This window comes from Zootoca vivipara, chromosome 5 (assembly GCF_963506605.1).
Source record: "Zootoca vivipara chromosome 5, rZooViv1.1, whole genome shotgun sequence".
NCBI classification, from domain to species: Eukaryota; Metazoa; Chordata; class Lepidosauria; order Squamata; family Lacertidae; genus Zootoca; species Zootoca vivipara.
In genome coordinates, this window is record NC_083280.1 from 91,316,930 (window position 1) to 91,336,548 (window position 19,619).

Below are 19,619 nucleotides of genomic sequence, written 5' to 3' on the forward strand. Positions count from 1 at the left end.
ATGAGGACAGGGATCAAAAAGATCTCCAGAAATCCCCAGAGAATCTGCTTTGTGACTTGAGGAGAAGAACTAGTTGGACTTGCAAGCATTATTGGTCTCCAAAGCACTGTGGAAGAGCATCACACCACAAATGCCTGAACCTTGAGACTGACCCTCTGGCTGTTTAATAAAAGTAGATGGTCAGTGGCTGGCTGGCTGGGGAGTCTGGCATTTGTTCAAGAGCTTTGCATAGTGAGTCTTTTATGCCTTTTTAATATAAGTCTTGGCTGGATTTTTACTGCCGTTAGTTTGGTATTAGATAATAGTTTATTTGTTTAAAAGATGAGTGAGCAAGGGAGGATGATAATAGAAGGATGAGCCTTGTGGCAATTTATGCAATTGAAATTGAACATACAGTATTATGAGTTTTTTTGGGGGGGCAGGTTGCATGCCTGAGCCCCCCTTCTAATTCATGGATCCAACATGGATTCAATTGCTGGAATAGCCAGACCAGCCTAGTAAGGTAAAGGTAAAGGGACCCCCGACCATTAGGTCCAGTCGTGACCGACTCTGGGGTTGCGGCGCTCATCTCGCATTATTGGCCGAGGGAGCCGGCGTGTAGCTTCCAGGTCATGTGGCCAGCATGACAAAGCCGCTTCTGGCAAACCAGAGCAGCACATGGAAACGCCGTTTACCTTCCCGCTGTAGCGGTTCCTATTTATCTACTTGCACTTTGATGTGCTTTCGAACTGCTAGGTTGGCAGGAGCTGGGACCGAGCAACGGGAGCTCACCCCGTCACAGGGATTCGAACCGCCGACCTTCTGATCAGCAAGCCCTAGGTTCAGTGGTTTAACCCACAGCGCCACCTAGTAATGGCTCGCTAAGTATGAGTTGTTAAGGGAACAAAGGGAGTGGCTGTGTGCCAGATAGTGAGAAGGGTAAAGCCTGAATTTGAAGCAGAGTTTTGGGACTGCGATGTGAACTCAAAAAATAAAGCAGCAATGGAGGTTAAGGCTATTGATGGCTTCTAGGCTCTACCTGCTATGTCGGAGGCAGGAAGTCAGTTGCTGGGAATCATACATGGAGACTGTGTGGTTGCACTTAATCTCTGCATTAAGATTACTCATAGGCATGGGGATGTGGAAGAAATTAGATTCAGTTCAAATTTATGGGCGAACCTGCTGGATGCTTTTTTGCATAATGGGGTGGTCCCTGTTGCCTCGAAGGTGTTAAGATTTGCATATGTCCAGTGGCGGAGCTTCATGCTCCGGCACCGGGGGCGGGGCTGCCGCCCGTTCTGGGGGCAGGGCGCGTCTCCTGGAGGGGCGTGGCACCTCCCAGAGGGGCGTAACACGCATTCCGGGGGTGGGGCGGGCATCCACGATGGCACCCCTTGGAGCCTGCCGCTCGGGGCGACCCGCCCCCACCGCCCCTATCTTCCTACGCGCCTGCATATGTCCTCTGCTGCTTCAGCAGCAAGCAGCTTGTAAAGTGTCTGGTGGAATTCACATACTCGGTCTGGGGAAGGAAGTGTGTTGTCTTTCTGTACCATGTGATGTTTTGTTCTTCCTTTTTGCTTCTGTCTTTGTCTATGACTGGAAGCAAGATGTCGAGCTCCAGCTTTTACTTTGCATATAGCCTTAAATAAAGTAGTTAATGATTTCAACTTTATGGCTGTTTATTTGTGTGTGTCGTTCTTCACAGAGGATGGTCACATTTCATCTGGAAGTGCCTGGGCGCTGGGGTCAGACTCACTGCTTCCCCCGCCTGGCATGTTTCAACAGAAGGAGGCAGCAATGTGCAACCATAACTGAAGAAGCCCACTGTGGACCCACAGGTCCAATACACCTTGGTCAAGGCAATCTAGAAGGTGGTGGTGATTCAGCTGCATATAACAACACAAGAAGAGTAACACAAGAACCACAGGATCGGGCCAAAGGCCCATTTGGTCTAGCATCCTGTTCTCACAGTGCCCAACCAGATGCCCACAGGAAGCCTGCAAGTACAACCTGAGCATAGTTCTCCCCACCGGAGATTCAGAGCAATGTCTTCAGAGATGCACTGGAGGTAGAAAATAGCTATCCTGGCCAGTAGCCATGAATTTGCCTTTTGGTGAAACTTATTATCTTAATGTCTCCTAGTCTGGATTCAGGCCTGAGAACCAACAGGATTGCATGGCAGTTCCCAGGTCCCAAGAACTGGGTTGGGTATCAGTTTTGTACAGGTTTGTACTCCCTCTGAAGGAGCAGGTACATCATTTGGGAATGCTCTTAGATCCACTGCTTTCATCTGAGGCCAAGGTGACCTCTTCAGACCATTGCCACCTTTGGTTGGTGTGCCAATATGACCATTTCCAGACAGGGATAACCTTGCCATGGTGGTCCATATATTGGTTACTGCACAAGTAGACAACAGTAACACAGTGTAAGGGGCTACCCTTTCTATTTGGGGCCACCTTAGCATAAAATGCAGCTGCTATGTTGCTTAGTGGGACCACCACTTATTACAGTATATTAAATGGCACACATTTTTTTAAGAAATCAATGCTTAAATACAGTAAGAAAAACCTGAAATTCTTGACAATTTAAGTCAAATCCCCTCTTGCCATAGCATACGTAAGCAAGAAGCCAATACAGTACTCACATTAATTATTACTGAAAATTTTCCAATGCCACTCAGAATGTTAAACCAAATCCCTGTAAGAGAGAAGAAAGATTTGTTAAGTTGTGGTTTCCATTCCTGTTCTGATTGCAAACCAAATTCTAGACCTCATATTTTTCTCTCCTGCCTTTCTATTCTCCATCTTTATCATAATTTTATATTTAAGAAACGTACCTATATCTTTCGCTCTTACTGTATCCGGCCTCCTTAGCTCAGTGACAAACTTTTTGGCATCCAGGCGAACTTCAATGACATTGTTGAGCAGGGCAAACACAGGAGCCAGAGGAAAAGAAGCAACAAAGAGCGTGACGAATCCAAACTGTATAACTAGAATATAGAAAAACATTGTTCCTAAGGGCTGTGTTGGCAAGAAGACTGAAAAAAACCAAGTCTGCAATCACTTGCAAAGCTATGACATATAGTGCTATGCTTATATAATATATATAAACTTTTGAAGTCATTGTGTGTTTGTGTGCGCGCCACTTAGGTCCACAAGGTTATAAACGCCTCTTTGGCGGAGGGCTTGTTTCAGCCACCCTAAAGGAGGTAGCTGTGAGAAAACCCTCATTGAATCTTGAGGATCATAGCAACTATCAGTTGTGAATGACATTTTCATGGGGAAATTACTGGATATTATGGGTGAACTTGGTCATGCTGACAGTACCAGGCTGGTACCAGCTGGAGTTCAACCCTATTGATTGTCGCATTCAATGCAACTGATCACAGGATCCCTCTGCTTAGGCTCTCTAAATTGGGAATTGAGGGCATTTTTATTCAGGGGATCCATTCCTCCCCAGAGAACCAGTTCTAGAAGCTGGCATTATCAGACTTTTCTTTGGCCCTCATGTTAAGGAGCTCTGTTTGAAGAACTGTATTGTATGAGACCAAAGGTCTATCCAGTCTAGCATTCTATTCTCACAGCGGCCAACCAGATGCCTATGGAAAGCCCACAAACACATGAGCACATTAGAACTCTCCCACTCGTGATCTACAGCAACTAGCAGCCAATTCCAGAGTTTAATTATGCATTGAAGTCATTCCTTTCTTCTGTCCTGAATCTCCCAACATTCAGCTTCACAGAATGACACCACCCATTGCGATTTAAGAAGTACATGAAACTGCTGAGTGAGGTTGTGAAAGGTTGGGTGTTTTCAAAATGGTGATGACATCCAGCTATCTGTCTTTTCTAGCTGAAGTGCAGAGCCAGTATTTGGGAGCAGTAATGGAATAGATGAGGGCCATTGAACTGAAACTCAGATGGAGATGCTGCTGGTGGGTAGTTTGTCTGTTCAGGAAGATGCTGTCAACCAGTTCAGGTGGGAGTTACATTCTCCTTCAATGGGCAGGTTTGCAGTCTGAGCGTGCATGAATTCATCTTTATTACTGAGCTTGGATCACAGCAAGATGGAGACGCTGTGGCTGAGTGGTTTACACCAGTTGTAAACCTTCATATAGAGTAGATGACCTCCCTACACAAAGCATCTCGTTTTTGAGGGTTTAATCTCAGTTTGTAGACTCTCACAATTCCAGGCATTCATGCAAGTGTGTGTATATCTATTATGTATTTAAATAATACCATTGCCTACATCTTTCTTATACATGAGAAAGCATGGCAACAGAAGGGAGATAGCCTATGGAAGGGAAGGGAATAGGGACCCAGGTGGCACTGTGGGCTAAACCACTGAACCTAGGGCTTGCTGATCAGAAGGTCGGCGGTTCGAATCCCTGCGACGGGGTGAGCTCCCGTTGCTCGGTCCCAGCTCCTGCCAACCTAGCAGTTCGAAAGCACATCAAAATGCAAGTAGATAAATAGGAACCGCTATAGCGGGAAGGTAAACGGCGTTTCCATGTGCTGCTCTGGTTTGCCAGAAGCGGCTTTGTCATGCTGGCCACATGACCTGGAAGCTATACGCCGGCTCCCTCGGCCAATAATGCGAGATGAGCGCGCAACCCCAGAGTCGGTCACGACTGGACCTAATGGTCAGGGGTCCCTTTACCTTTACCTATGGAAGGGAATAGTGGTGTTTGCTTTGTGAACATTTTGCCCCTTCTGAAACAGACCTCCTTTCCACTAAACTTCCCCTTTTTGGCAATTCTTTGCAGCATTTGTGAAAGGATGAAAAACTGTTTGCAAGGCAGTGAAGGCAGAGGAGGAAAGGCGGAACACCTCGTTGTTGACATAACTGAACCAAGGCTCTGTCACATTGTGATGCAGTAAAAATAAGGCATCTGCATGCAATTCTACACATTTGCACTTTGTTACTTTAAAAAAACAAACACATTTGAATAGAATATCACTGATTCTTGTAATGGAAATGGTATTTCTTTCCCCCTGAAGAGCAAGCGAGCAGGGAAAATTTGTACAAAAGCATAGAAGACTGGCATATGGGTTTGTTTATGGACATTTTCACACACACCCCTCCATAATGTTGACTTTCGCAGCAAAAACCAAAACTGACAAAAAATTGATGCAGCACTACAAAGAAAGAGCCTGACTATTGTGTGTCTGCAATAGCCGCTAATGATTTCTCACATAATTGATGTATACAACATGCCTCCACAAGATGCTCCAAGATGACACTTTCAAATCCTGCTACATCGTGGAGATTACGGAAGAATGTGGCAATATTTCTTTTGTTTTGATGGATTCTCCTGCTTTAGGGGGAATTCTTCTAAATCTTCAGAATTAATCCTAGAAGGCTTAGAGACCCTGAACCTTATTCTGCCTCGCTTTATATGGATGCTAGACTTCTGACTGCCTTCAGCAGGAAAATAATTAATTCTGTTATATAGAAATCCTTGGTTCACATATATCAGGGTCCCCAAACTAAGGCCCGGGGGCCAGATGCGGCTCAATCGCCTTCTAAATCCAGCCTGCGCACAGCATGTTTTTACATGAGTAGAATGTGTCCTTTTATTTAAAATGCATCTCTGGGTTATTTGTGGGGCATAGGAATTCATTCATATTTCCCCCCAAAATATAATCTGACCCCCCACAAGGTCTGAGGGACAGTGGACTGGCCCCCTGCTGAAAAAGTTTGCTGACCCCTGACATACATGCTTAGTAGAAGGGAAGAAAAAAAATTGGATAGCAAAATACGTTCATTGCAATCTAAACAGAAGTTCAGTGACAGACACACCAGGTCAGAGAATCTGCTTGTGGGGTGGTGTCCTGCATATCCTTAGAGCGTTTATTAGGCAAAGGAATGTATATCCCACCCTTAAAAAATTTCTCAGGACATGAAGCAGCTTAGGGTCATTGCTCTTAATTTTGACTTTCTGATTTTAATCTTCGCTTTCTGTTGAGGAACCAGCCATCAGCCCTGACTGCAGCACGGCTATTATGCTGTAAGTATCCTGGAAGGTCTCAACATTTGCCCTGTGCAGTCTCTTCGAACAGTGTTCCCATGATGGCAGATACAAACTAGGCCCAGATGCAGTCAAGGTGCAGTTCGTTTTCAAAGCTCACAAAGTCTTCAGCTAATTACAAGAGAGTGTATTATTATTGATTTTTGGCTTTCAAAAAACCTCTCACATTATCAAGATTAAGCTATTATTGCAGCAGTATTAGTGTTTTGGCAAGCAGCGTGTCCTTACTACAGAGACTGTCTCAGCACATTTGTTGTTGTTGTTTAGTCGTTTAGTCGTGTCCGACTCTTCGTGACCCCATGGACCATAGCATGCCAGGCACTCCTGTCTTCCACTGCCTCCTGCAGTTTGGTCAAACTCATGTTGGTGGCTTCGAGAACACTGTCCAACCATCTTGTCCTCTGTCGTCCCCTTCTCCTTGTGCCCTCAATCTTTCCCAACATTAGGGTCTTTTCCAGGGAGTCTTTTCTTCTCATGAGGTAGCCAAAGTATTGGAGCCTCAGCTTCAGGATCTGTCCTTCCAGTGAGCACTCAGGGCTGATTTCCTTAATAATGGATAGGTTTGATTTTCTTGCAGTCCATGGGACTCTCAAGAGTCTCCTCCAGCACCATAATTCAAAAGCATCAATTCTTTGGCCATCAGCCTTCTAGTTTCTGTTTAAATTATATTTCATTTCTAGTTTGAAGTCAGCTAGTGAAATTTTTAAAGCATCATGCCAGCTAGTGACAGGGTGCTGCTTCTTCTAGCAAGCATTCCGGGCAGATTTCACAAAACAAAACACCTCAATCAGCATAGGCTACCAGGGGTAGAAGAGCACATTGTAAGAAACAGAGGGGACAGTGCTGAGAAACTGGCCCTTATTGGGCCTCGCCTCCATCATGCAACTTCCTTTGGGCCTAGATCTCATTATGCTGTATATTTCCTTGCTCTTCCTCCATTTAACGCTGTGGATGGAAAAGCGTTCCACATAATGACATCAGGACCAGAGTGATGATTTGTACTATAGAAGTGGAGGTGGGTATCTGATATGGCCACCTATTTTTGTTGGCAGATCTGTGCTTCTTATTACACATACTTTTGCCTTTCTCACTCGCTGGATCATTTAAGTTCTATTCCGAACTTAAAAATGGAAAGCGTAATGCTGGAGGTCAACAATAGAGGTTTAAAGACTGTCTCAAGGCAAATCTTAAAAAATGCAGTATAAACACCGACAACTGGAAAACACTGGCCTGCGAGCGCTCCAGTTGGAGAACAGCCTTTACCAAAGGTGTCATGGACTTTGAAGACACTCGAACTCAAAACGCAAGGGAGAAACGTGCTAAGAGGAATGCACGCAAATCCACACCGTGATCAACTCCCTCCTGGGAACCAATGTCCCCACTGTGGAAGGACGTGTGGGTCCAGAATTGGCCTCCACAGTCACTTACGGACTCATTGTTCAAACCGTGTTTATGGAAGACAATCTTACTTGGCTACGAGTGATCGCCAAAGAAGAAGAAGATGACTTTTGCCTTTGGAGGACCTTACACGTGACTCTAATCTAAGGGTTGCCATGTACTGTTTCAGAATATCTTCCCCTAACATACAGACAGGTAGAATTGCCCTGCTATCTCTCAGTTCATATGGCCAAAAAGGACCAGTACAGGTGAAGAGGGACATCCACACAAAGTTACACAGATTCCAAAACTGAATCTAATCAAGGTGGCATTTTAGGATTAGGCTACACCATTTCTTCTCAGAGGCATGTTGCTGCATTTAACTACAACATGTTTTCTTGCAGTTAAAAATTTCCTTTCTGAATTCAGTGACTCTCTCTGGCGAGTCCTGTTCTTCAGTTTTGAAAGTATGCAAACATTCTCCACTGAAGTGCTCCTTTCATCTTCATTTCTGCCTGGTGCCCTTTCAGAACAATCTCAACTGACAGCTCCAGTGCTGAGCATCTCAAAGAACTTCCGCTCCATGTGGGTGGTCTGTGTCAATCAGCAGTGAATCTGACAGCTGAATTTAGTGATACGTACTGTGCACCACAGGGAGAAGAAGGTTTAATTTTACTCTAGCTTTCCATGTTTCTTGAATCTCATAGCCAGGACTCAGCATACTGTGCCACATGGTAAAATTACAAAGATGGTGAGCCATTAATATTAAAGATAATCAGATTTACCTGCTGGAATCTATCTATCTATATAAATGTAAACTGGGGATGTGTGTTCGTCTCCAATGTTCAACGAAACAGCTTGACCGATTGCATTCAAATTTTGACACAAAGTCAAATGTGACTACGAGAGCAAGCCCATACCATTTTTAAAGACAGATGTCACACCTGGGCCAGGTAAAACCTGCAAAACAATCGTGTTCCAGAACTCACAAATAAGATGAAAGTCTATGCTGGGAAAAGAACCAGGTTGCAAACCAGCACCCTCTAGTGACAGCTACACTGTTACTGCACCTATAAAACCTTCCCTCTCAACAGCACCTCGGCTCCCGTTTACATACTAGGCCGAAGCCTTTACAGACTAGGCCAAATGGAGGTACTGAGTCGCCTGGGTGGGGGTTGGGGGGAGGAGGGGACGGGATAGGTCAGGACACGGTGGGACCAGTCACAGGGATGAGCTGGGGGTGGGGGGAGGAGGGGTTGTGATACGTCATGGGTCAGGACATGGTGGGGGGAACCACAGGGATAAGCCGGGGTGGGGGGAGGAGGGGGCGGGATACATCATGGATCGGCACGGGTGGGGGGAATCACAGGGATATGCCTGTGTAAACAGAACACGCGTAAAACAGGGGGACTCTGAAGGTGAGGGGAGTCTGAAGGGGGACTCTGAGCCTCCATTTAACAGACTGAGCCACAGCAATGCGTGGCAGGGCCAGCTAGTGTGTGTGTGTGTGTGTGTGTGTGTGTGTGTGTGTGTGTGTGTGTGTAATTGGAATAAAAATATTTAAATTGTACCTGAAGCCAGAAATAAATAGGCAGGCCACTGATATTGGGTTGAGGGCTTTTATATAACAATACATTGCAGCAAGAACGTGAATCGCTGTGCAAGCATAGGTTGAGGCCGGGGTAACCTTGCCACCTGCTCCTAATCTATATTCTATAGGCAAGCCAAACTCTGCCCCAAGCACAAGCCATGGGTTTTCCTGTGTGTGTCTGGCTCCTCATCTGTTGGTTAAGGGAGACTCACCTGGCACCCATCTCCCCATGCCCCAAAACTCCGAAAGTGTGGTAAGAGTGGGTCTCTGTGGAAGGCCTTTTTCCAATGGCGCCTCTCCATTTGCATATACTACCGTTAGGCGTCATTCTCTCTCCTGTTTAATTGCAAGCTGTTAAATTAGGTTAGTTTATTCTGATTGTTTTAAGCAAAGCCGTATGGACTTTTTTTTTTGCATTTACATATTGACATCATGAGTATTTCTAATTGTTCCAAGTAGTTTTTAAAAAATGTTTTTAAAGAACAGGAGTAAGTTCTGCATGCTCTATAAAAGTTGTAGAAACAGCTTTTTTAGAAAAAAAGACTGCTTTCATATTAGCGGCTGAAAAGAGATATTTCAAAAGCCTTACTCATTTCCATGTATTCTGGGGTCAGCCCAGTGAAAGGTTCCAAGGCGTGGTCCAGCTCCCACTGCTGAGGTGGTTTGGAAGGATCAGATTCATTTGCCTTTGTCTCAGGCCTCTCATCCTTTAGCTTCCGGAACAGTTTTTTTAATTTACTGGGGAATTAAAAAAAAAATGTAGGCAATAAATTTAATTAAAACAGTTTGGGGATCTCAAACCATAGCTGCCAAGTCTCCCGTATTCCTCAGGAAACCCCCGTTTTTCCAGCTGTCGCCAGCCGAAAAAACAGTTTTTTTTTGTTTTTCCCCGGTTTATTCTGGCGTGGCGGCCATTTTGGAACTGGGCGGAGCATGCTCAGAAGCGACTTTTGATGCTGCTCTGACCAGTTCCAAAATGGCTGCAGCATGAATTCTGGTGCGGCGGCCATTTTGGAACTGGGCACAGCAGCAGCAAAAGTCTCTCCTGAGCATGCTCCGCCCAGTTCCAAAATGGCGGCAGCGCTACTTCCGGTATGATACTTCCGGCCCGATCCCTTATATTTCAGAGGGGAACTTGGCAGGTATGTCTCAAACAGAACTTTTAACAGCCTCACTATTTGCCCAGGGATGCAGCTTAAAAGAAAAGCATTTTTGTTTTTTGTTTTATGTAGCAAACATAAGTGTGGGAGGGCTCACTGGGTCCTTCCATTTCATCCTCACAACCATCTTGAGGCTGAAATGACAACAAACCAAGGAGCTTTCGGGCAGTTCACCAGGGATGTGAGGTAAGAGCCCTCTCCGTCCCACTGCTTGAACTTACTTAAATAAACACATATAAAGCATTGTCTGGAAAATAAACTTTGGAGTATAATAATCAAGTATTCTCCAGGAATGACACCAGAGATACCAGCTTGAGGACACACATGAAAAAAGATGCTCAAAGAATGTTTTGCATGCACCATACCTATGAGTAAAAATCCAGGTTAATCCTCTGCTGCCAGGATCTTAACAAAGGGCCGCCCTAAACCTTCCTCCCTGCAATCTGCAATAAATCCCTTGAACCTGAAGTATGCATGCTATGCAAAAGAGATTATGATGGAGTGATAGGTCTATTTATTAGCTACCTGTTCAAACAAAAAAGGTTTCTTTTACACCTAACCAAAGTGGGGAAGTAATGGCAGGTATTTGTAATAAAAAAACCATCAATTGAAAACTTTTGACGGTGGAGAGCTGGACTTACAGTGCAATGCCAGTGGTGTCCAAACTTTTTCCAAAGAGGGCCAGATTTGATGAAGTGAAGGGTTATGAGGGCCGGCCAAAGGGCTGACCAAAGATGTTGAGCTTTTTTTAGGATTGAAATTGTTGAGGTTTTGTTAGGATTTTACCCCACGAAATAAACTGCCACAGGGGCCGGATTAAACCGACTGGCGGGCTGGATTGGACCCCTGAAACAGACTATGGTACAATCCTATGAATGTCTACTCAGAAGATCCATTTCTTACTCTCAGATAAGTGTGTCTGATGGTGGTCTATTATTATTATTATTATTATTATTATTATTATTATTATTATTAAAATTAAAAAGATCTTTATTTCAGTTCTTTAAAACATTGCAAAATATGGTGGTCTATTATTATTAGTAGCATTTGGTTGTTGTTGTTATCATTTTTTCCCCTTTTCCCCTTTCCTTGTTAACTTTGCAAATAAAACAACAACAACAACAACAACAACAACAGTGTGTGGATTGTAGCCCCCATATTCTTAGTTTTGTTAATTATGGAAAAAAGAGAGTTGGATCTCAAACCAGTGCCATATGGAAAATTGAATAAAGTGATGAAAAATGCTCAGTGTGCTTTGACGAATATGTCTTCATTGAGGTTGATGATTCAATCCCTTCCCCTGTTGCTACAAGGTGCTTTGCCAGTTTTAGTTCTCAAGTTGCTCTCAGATCACATCTGGGATCACATCTGAGGAAAGCATATTTGTCAAATAAAGGGGGGGGGGAAGCACTGGCTACTTCCATCCAGTATAATGCATTTGCCATTACCAGTCTGAAGTTCACTTTTCGCTTTTTGCTTTTCTGGCCATTACTGGTGCCACTAACATTCTGTTTCATTCTTATCTCCCTCTGGTAGGCTGCCTAAAGTAACTATAATGAGAGCCAGTACAGATCATCACTGTGCAGACCTAAAATATGATTAACAAATAGCCCCCGTGAGTACATTCTTGGCTGTGTGTCCTGGAAGATCTGCTCCCTTGCCTTGCAGGCCTTTTCCCACCTGGCCTAGGAGGGCAGGGGCTGGACTGACTCCAGCTACAAAAGCTGAGACTGTTGAACAGACTCTCAGGCTGGGGTGTTGTTTGGGGTTCTTTGTTGGGTGGCATACACCACAAAAAGTGGGGGAGAATAGTTTGTAGATATTCTGTAAAAGTACTACTAAGCAGAGCTGGCCCAGTCATTAGGCAGGGTAAGGCCCAGCGGGTGCCTTACCTGCCCCGCCACTTCCCCCAGTGGTGAAGAGCCACCTTGATCAGTGCCAACTTTGGGCAAGATCATCATCATCATCATTATCATCATCATCATTTATTATTTATACCCCACCCATCCGGCTGGGTTTCCCCAGCCACTTTGGGCGGCTCCCAACAGATTAAAAACAAAATAAAACATCAAACACTGAAAACTTCCCTAAACGAGGCTGCCTTCAGATGTCTTCTAAAAGTCAGATAGTTGCTTATTTCCTTGACATCTGATGGGAGGGCGTTCCACAGGGCGGCCGCCACCACTGAGAAGGCCCCCTGCCTGGTTCCCTGTAACCTCACATCTCGCAGTGAGGGAACCACCAGAAGGCCCTCCTAGCAGGGTGGACCTCAGTGTCCGGGCTGAACGATGGTGGTGGAGACACTCCTTCAGGTATACTGGGCCAAGGCCGTTTTGATCAGACCCATTTTGAGCGAGTTCTCAACCAAAACTGTGAGAAAGAGATGTTGTGGAGTGTGCAAGATCTGACACGATTTGGGGCAAGACTTCACCCCAAATTGGTGTGACCTAGCCCAAAATCGGCTGTGATCACTGCTGTGGCAGGAGGGGTCAGAAGCAGCGGCAGCATAGCTGCCAAGTTCTCCCTTTTTTAAGGGAAATTCCCTTATGCTGAATAGGCTTCCTCGTGAGAAAAGGGAAAACTTGGCAGCCATGAGCGGCAGTAGAAAGCGGCACTGCCCGTTCCCCCTCAAACAGCAAAATGGGATGTGCTGCCCCTGCTACTAAGAGATTTCACCGTCTTATTGAAACTCTCTTGACTTCCCTCGCGTTTGCTCAGACGTCTTTGCCAAAGCATTCCGAAATACTTGCCGCAAATTCCTGCTACAGATACAGGTAGCATTAAGAGGCAACCTTCTTTATGACAATAAAAGCTCTTCCCAATAGTGTATCAAACACCTTTTTCCCCCCACACGTGTTCTTAAAAAATTTGCAATATCATTCTCATTTTTAAATGTGTTCCAAGTAATTTATGTTAATCAATTGACTCATAAGGAACTATTTTGTTAGGGGGAATACCCCAGCACCCTTTCTCCTATGCTAATTAAGTTTGACCTCAGTTGAATTCATCCATTTGTTTGTTTGTTTATTTGGGTATTGTTAATTTTGCTCACTACTATTTATACAGCTGGTTTCCCCCCACCTCCATGGATGTTATGTTATATCAAATACTAATATATTATATGATTCTCTCCACCCCCACCTCCATCCAACTCCCCCCCCCTATATAGTATCATGTATTGTATATTTTTATTTGCTGTGAGACCTTTGGGTGACAAGCAACTAATAAATTTAAACAACAATAATAATGTATGCAAACAATGATAATATTTCAGTAAAGTAAAGGGAAAGGGAAAGGTAAATATTTCAGTAGGCTTTGGCAAACCAAAAGCCACGACATGATACGTTACAGAAACAAGAGTACGGATGTGAATGAAATACATACGGAACTCCAATTTCAAAGATGTTATTTTGGATCAGCTGTTTTCCCAGCATGATAATGCTTAGCTGAATGCAAAGCTCCATCAAGCAGCCTCCAGGAGCACACTAGAGGGCAAGAGAAAGGGCAAGGGGGAGACACAACACCACTAAGTAGAGGTTTCCGGAGAGTGGGTAATGCAGGGGCAACATTGCTTGTCACTGCCGCAGTGCATGCAAGCAACTGGGCATTCCCACATATTTGCCAAGCATCAATGTGAGCTTCAGGAAAATGGCAACTTTATGAAACCCAGCTGATAATAATGACATCCTTATGTGTTTTTGCTTGCTGATAATCAGAATTAGAATATTACATACTTTCAAGCAGCACAGCAGATTTATGAAATATCTATTTTGGTGATGCAGGAATCTGCCCAGTTTCTCCCTTTTACTCATTTCCCCCCCCATCTTAAATCCAGTTCGTCCCGTTTCTATACCAGTTTGAGTTGTGTGTGTGTGTGTGTATTTAATGAAAATTCAGCAGCCTTTTAGTCTATGTTTCTCCTGATGCACATTTCTGTATGCCATTTTACCTAATGTAACACATTGTACCAGCAATTATCTTTAATAGAATGCATATATATATATATACATTTTTATACACACTTTCTTCTAATACATACATCTGTGTGCGTTTCTTGGTTAGTGAACTACAGTGCAAAACTCAGAGAAGAGCATATTTTGAAGGATTGCTGTGTTTTGATTCCCATATTATTTTGGATGCGTGAACTGAGTTAGATTCACAATAAAATGCAAAGCAAACTGAATCCCTCTCCCTTCTCTATATCAAAGTAAGATTTAAAATTGGATACTTACCTCTTCCATTCGGTAACCAGCAAATACATACACATAATGTCCAGGTCGGCCTACAAACCTGAGAACATGCACACACATATGGAATAAATCAGTATCAGAACAATTAATTAAAATTGCTTACTTTGTGCAGCCAACTGATGAATGCTATTTTAAAAGAAACATAGTACCATTATATTTTAGAACTAACTAAGGCTGCAATACTTAGGACTGGGTGTGCGAAACCCAAAGACAGCTAACCCACCATATCCGATGCCCTGAGTGGCCTGAGCCAGCAGGGAAGAAGTGGGGGTAGAAGAGTGGAAGAGTGACTCCCCCCCCCAGTTCCTCTGCTTCCCATTGGAAGCTGGTGAGGGGAGAGGAGAGGTGCTGATAGACTCCTGAGCATGTCTAAATCTTCCCCCAGCTTGGGTGTGTGTCAGGGGACCAAGGAAGCTTTGGATCAACCCCTTCCCGGTCTTTCCCTGGAATGTCTCAGAAACATCCCCTGGGGCTCTGAGCCAGAGCACAGATGATCCAGCAGTGGCTGATGCTAGAACTCTGAGATTGCAGCCTTAGGTGCATGCACGCTCTCTCTCTCTCTCTCTCTCTCTCTCTCTCTCTCTCTCTCTCTCTCTCTCTCTCTCTCTCTCTCTCTCACACACACACACACACACACACACACACACACACACACACCTTTCTCCCTCCCAGTTTCAGATGGTAATACAATTATATTAATATAAATTTATAAACACACATACAGTGGAACCTCGGTTTATGAACACCTCGGTTTACGAATTTTCGGTTTACGAACGCCGCGGACCCGTCTGGAACGGATTAACTCACTTTCCATTACTTTCAATGGGAAAGTTCGCTTCAGTTTATGAACGCTTCAGTTTATGAACAGACTTCCGGAACCAATTACACCCATGCTTCGGGTTAAGTACGCTTCAGGTTGAGTACTCTGCGGACCCGTCTGGAACGGATTAATCCACTTTCCATTACTTTCAATGGGAAAGTTCGCTTCAGTTTATGAAGGCTTCAGTTTATGAACAGACTTCCGGAACCAATTGTGTTCATAAACCGAGGTACCACTGTACATATACAGTAGGGTGGTTCATAAAAAACTTTTTGTTTTGTAAAAATGCCTGCTCCAAAGGTCTTATCTTACTACACGAGGGATTATATAGCTATATCTGAAATTCCATGCATATCAGTTAATATCTTGACCCTCCTCCACAAAAATAGCTGTTTACTTGGCCATTTTCCTGTCGTGAAGGCTGAAATTTCAATTCAGTGGAGCAGGGTCAAGGTATTAACTGATATGCATGAAATTTCAGATATCACTATATAATCCCTAGTGTAGTAAGATAAGATCTTTGGAGCAGGCTTTTTTAAAAAAGTTTTTAATGAACTACCCTAATATACAGTTGCAGATTTTGCCATTTGAAATCTTAAAGGTTTTTGATATATAAAATAATAGTATTGTTCTTTGAAAATTGTTGTGACTCTCACTTCTCAATCCAGCCCTACAGAGAGTAGGATGTCTTCCATTTATTTCAGTTAATATTGTGTAACTGAGATTTTTTTAAATATTCACACACGGCTGTCTTTCCTTCTCTTGTAGAATGATAGCGTCTACTCAGCAGGTACGGGAAAGCTGCATATATGCATCTGTAGTAAATCAGAGTGATGTGTTGGAGAATCCCTCACCACTGTTGGTCACAACCCCTTTCTGGAGCAGTCTCTGTTTGCTGGCTGTGGGTGTCCTTGAGAAAAACACCTGTGTGCATAGCTGCCAAGTCTCCCGTTTTCCACGGGAAACCCCCGTTTTTCCAGCTGTCCCCAGCCGGTTTATTCTGGCACGGCAGCCATTTTGGAACTGGGTGGAGCTTGCTCAGAAGCGACTTTTGATGCTGCTCTGCCCAGTTCCAAAATGGCTGCAGCGCGACTTCTGGTGCGGCGGCCATTTTGGAACTGGGCACAGCAGCATCAAAAGTCACATCTGAGCATGCTCCAGCCAGTTCCAAAATGGCCGCTGTGCTACTTCCGGTATGCTACTTCCGGTCCGGTCCCTTATTTTTCAGAGAGGAACATGGTAGGTATGCCTGCGTGCCCCCTTAACTTATAAGAGGGGAGGTGCTGGCAGTGGTGGAGCAAGCTGATTGGGTGCCCTGTGCCCAGGCCTGGCTCTAGGGGTAGTCTCGGTGGCGCGGGGCCGACAGGGGGGCGCCGGAGCGATCTCCGCGCCACAGTGCCAGGGCGCCCGACCTGCTTGAGATGACCCTGCCTGTGCCTGCCTGCGGGCGCCCAAGCCACCATATCACTCCCAGGAGAGATGCATGACTTGGGCGCCCTGCAGCCCCCCCCCCCGGGTGAGTGCCGCCTGGCATTTTGTCACCCCCCTCAGTGGTGACACAAGGGGCAACTCACCCCTACCACACACCCCTTCTGGGTGCTGGCATCTGCCACACTCCCTCTGCAACAGTCCATTCTCCCAAGACACGAGGCACAAATGCAGGAGCCCCACATGTCACAAAGAGCCCAGAGGTCTCTCAGCCTGTGCCGAGCAGGGTAAACGCAACCCACACCTTGTCCAGAGCAGGCATGCAGAGAATTTACATGAGGGAGAAGCCTCAGTTCTCACTTCCCAGTGGGGCTTTTTGGAGATAGCCAGGAGCAGTTCAATTCTCTCCATCTGCTTCCAGCCTTCCCCAAATCCTTGTTGAGGTATCATAAGGAGAACATATGCATATTGAATATTTCAATGTGTAAATATCAACTTTATGCTAAAGAATCATATTCAACCTACCTTCCTTTAAAAAATGCCACGTAAAAAATTGGTGCATAGGAGTTCACAAATTTCAGAAGGAAAGCTTTCATAATTAAATGCTCCTCAAAGGTCTTTTCTGTTTTTGGTATCTCTGTCGTGAAGAAAGCAGAAAGACAGATGTATGCAGACAACTGATAATTTATGTGACGCAAAATAAACCAATAAGCCAGGCACGTCCAACAGGTAGATCGAGATCTACCTGTAGATCACTGGACGTCTGTGGTAGATCACTGGTAGACCACTGGCTCCCCCTAAAGAAGCTCAACAACTTTGACTCCCCTAAAAAAAAGCTCAACATTTTTGCCCTTCACCTCAAAGAAACGGGCCTTTCCTTCTCCCTAAAAAAAGCCCTACAACTTTGACCTGAACCCCTAAAAAATGGGCCTTTCTCCTTCCTAAAAAAAGCTCAAAATTTTTGACCTGAACCTCCAAAAAGGGGGTAGATCACCGCCAGTTTTTAACTCTGTGAGTAGATCACAGTCTCTTGGGAGTTGGCCACCCCTGCAATAAGCCATACCGGTATTCTGTGATCAAAGGGGATGCTGATAAGTTTGGAAAATGTCATATTTACATCTGAAAGAAGGACCATGTCAAGACCTGCTTGGGAGTACAGGGTTCTTAGCTTCCATGCTGGCCTCAGAAAGAGGGAAGGAAATTAAACAACACACCACCTTTCTGACTTGGGGTTCATCCTCACCTTTCAGGTACTGAGTCAAGCATGGGTAGCCAACACACACCTTTTTGTTTCTGCCCTAATGAGGTTTTACTTCATATTTCCTCTCCAGATGATAATAGCAATAATAATTATAATAATTTTATTATTTATATGCTGCCCATCTGATTGGGTTGCCCCAGCCACTCTGGGCAGCTTCCAGCAAAATATAAAAACACAAAAGAATCAAACATTAAAAAAGCTTCCCTATATAGGGCTGCCTTCAGATGTCTTCTAAAAGTCAGATAGTTGCTTCTTTCCTTGACGTCTGATGGGAGGGTGTTCCACAGGGCGGGTGCCACTACTGAGAAGGCCCCCCCTGCCTGGTTCCCTGTAACCTCACTTCTCTTAGTGAGGGAACCCCCAGAAGGCCCTTGGAGCTGGACCTCAGTGTCCAGTCTCATGACTTGATTATTGCAATACACTCTACACAGAGCTGCTCTTAAGGCCGTTGTGGAAGGTGCAGAATGCTGCAGTCTGCCTGTTGATTGGAGCTTCTTATTGACAGCATGTGACCAGGGCCATCTTAAGCGCGCCCTGGCGCCGTGGTGCGACAGATCCCTCCGGCGCCCCCCGTTTCCCAACGCGGTGGGCAGGCACAGCGCAGTTGCCGTGGGCGCAGCTGCGTGGTGGACCGGCCGGCCGGCCAGCGGGTGGGCGCAGCTCACGTCGCCCCCCTGGTGGGCCGGCGCCGTGGTGCCCTGTGCCACCCAGCCTGCACGTAGGGCCGGCCCTGCATGTGACCCCACTGCTGAATAATCTACACTAGCTACCAATATGCCAGAGGCCAGATTTCAGGTGTGACTGTTACACTTGGGACGAGCCTTTCTTCATACATTCCTGTGCATTCTTTGATATCTGCTGGAGAAGCAGTGATTATTTTTCCTTATAGCACCCACAAGGAATTGGGCCTTTAGCCTAGCAGCACCTACAACGAGGAATTCATTGCCTTTGTATATTAGGCAGACATCCTGTGTCTAGTTTTAGATGGCAGCCCCAAAACAATTTTATTTACACAAGCTTACCCTGTCTTTCAACTCTGTGTCATGTTTTTTCTGATATTTGCCTGTTGTGTTTTGATTTTATGCACACTGTTTTGATACCCTCCTTGCTTGATTTAGCAATATAAAAAAATTACATGGAAGTAAATATGTGGCTGACCGCAATCTTCCATGAGGCCAGAGAAGATGTCTCAGTTGCCTTGCAGTGGTGCTGGGGTTGCCTCCCAGCCTTGACCTTGCTTTTGCACAACTTCCGAGATTCAGACTCAGCCAGCAGCGGAAGAATGAAAGAGTGTAAAGAGTCAGGGAGTGGGCAGAGTAGCCATTAGCAGTTAGCCATGAGATGTATAGGAAACTGTGTCAAAAAGCCTTATCACTTGTCTATTGGCAGTCTCCCTTCTGTGGATCTTCTGAACGGAAGTGGAACAAATCACAAAAGTGTGATACATTAACTAAGTGTGTGAACCTGCCCTTGGCAGAAAGGTGCTTGCAACTGTTTATACCAGAAGTCTTTTCTGAATTCTAGTCAATAAGGGTGCTTCTAGGTGGGTGGCATCTAATAACTGTTCTTTTGTAGTTAACTGGAAGCAAAATTGTAACTGACTTGCTACATTATCCAGGATGTTGCACTCAGCTATTATCCTTCTATGCCATAGCCCCTTCTTCTTCTTTAGTCAGTAACAGGGCTGGCTCTAGGTAGACCCCCGGTGGCGCAGGGCACCAC

General features: G+C 45.0%; 1 protein-coding gene across 1 annotated transcript in view; it reads right to left on the reverse strand.

Moving 5' to 3' along the window:
• Nucleotides 1-19,619, reverse strand: part of ANO2 (anoctamin 2) — a 137,851-nt gene that overhangs the window by 12,372 nt on the left and 105,860 nt on the right. The window contains exons 15-20 of the mRNA XM_060275139.1: nt 17,162-17,273; nt 14,371-14,428; nt 13,523-13,623; nt 9,568-9,716; nt 2,816-2,968; nt 2,624-2,676 (exon numbers count right to left, since the gene is read on the reverse strand). Coding sequence (XP_060131122.1) covers nt 2,624-2,676; nt 2,816-2,968; nt 9,568-9,716; nt 13,523-13,623; nt 14,371-14,428; nt 17,162-17,273 — 626 coding nt within the window. The remainder of the gene's footprint in view (nt 1-2,623; nt 2,677-2,815; nt 2,969-9,567; nt 9,717-13,522; nt 13,624-14,370; nt 14,429-17,161; nt 17,274-19,619) is intronic.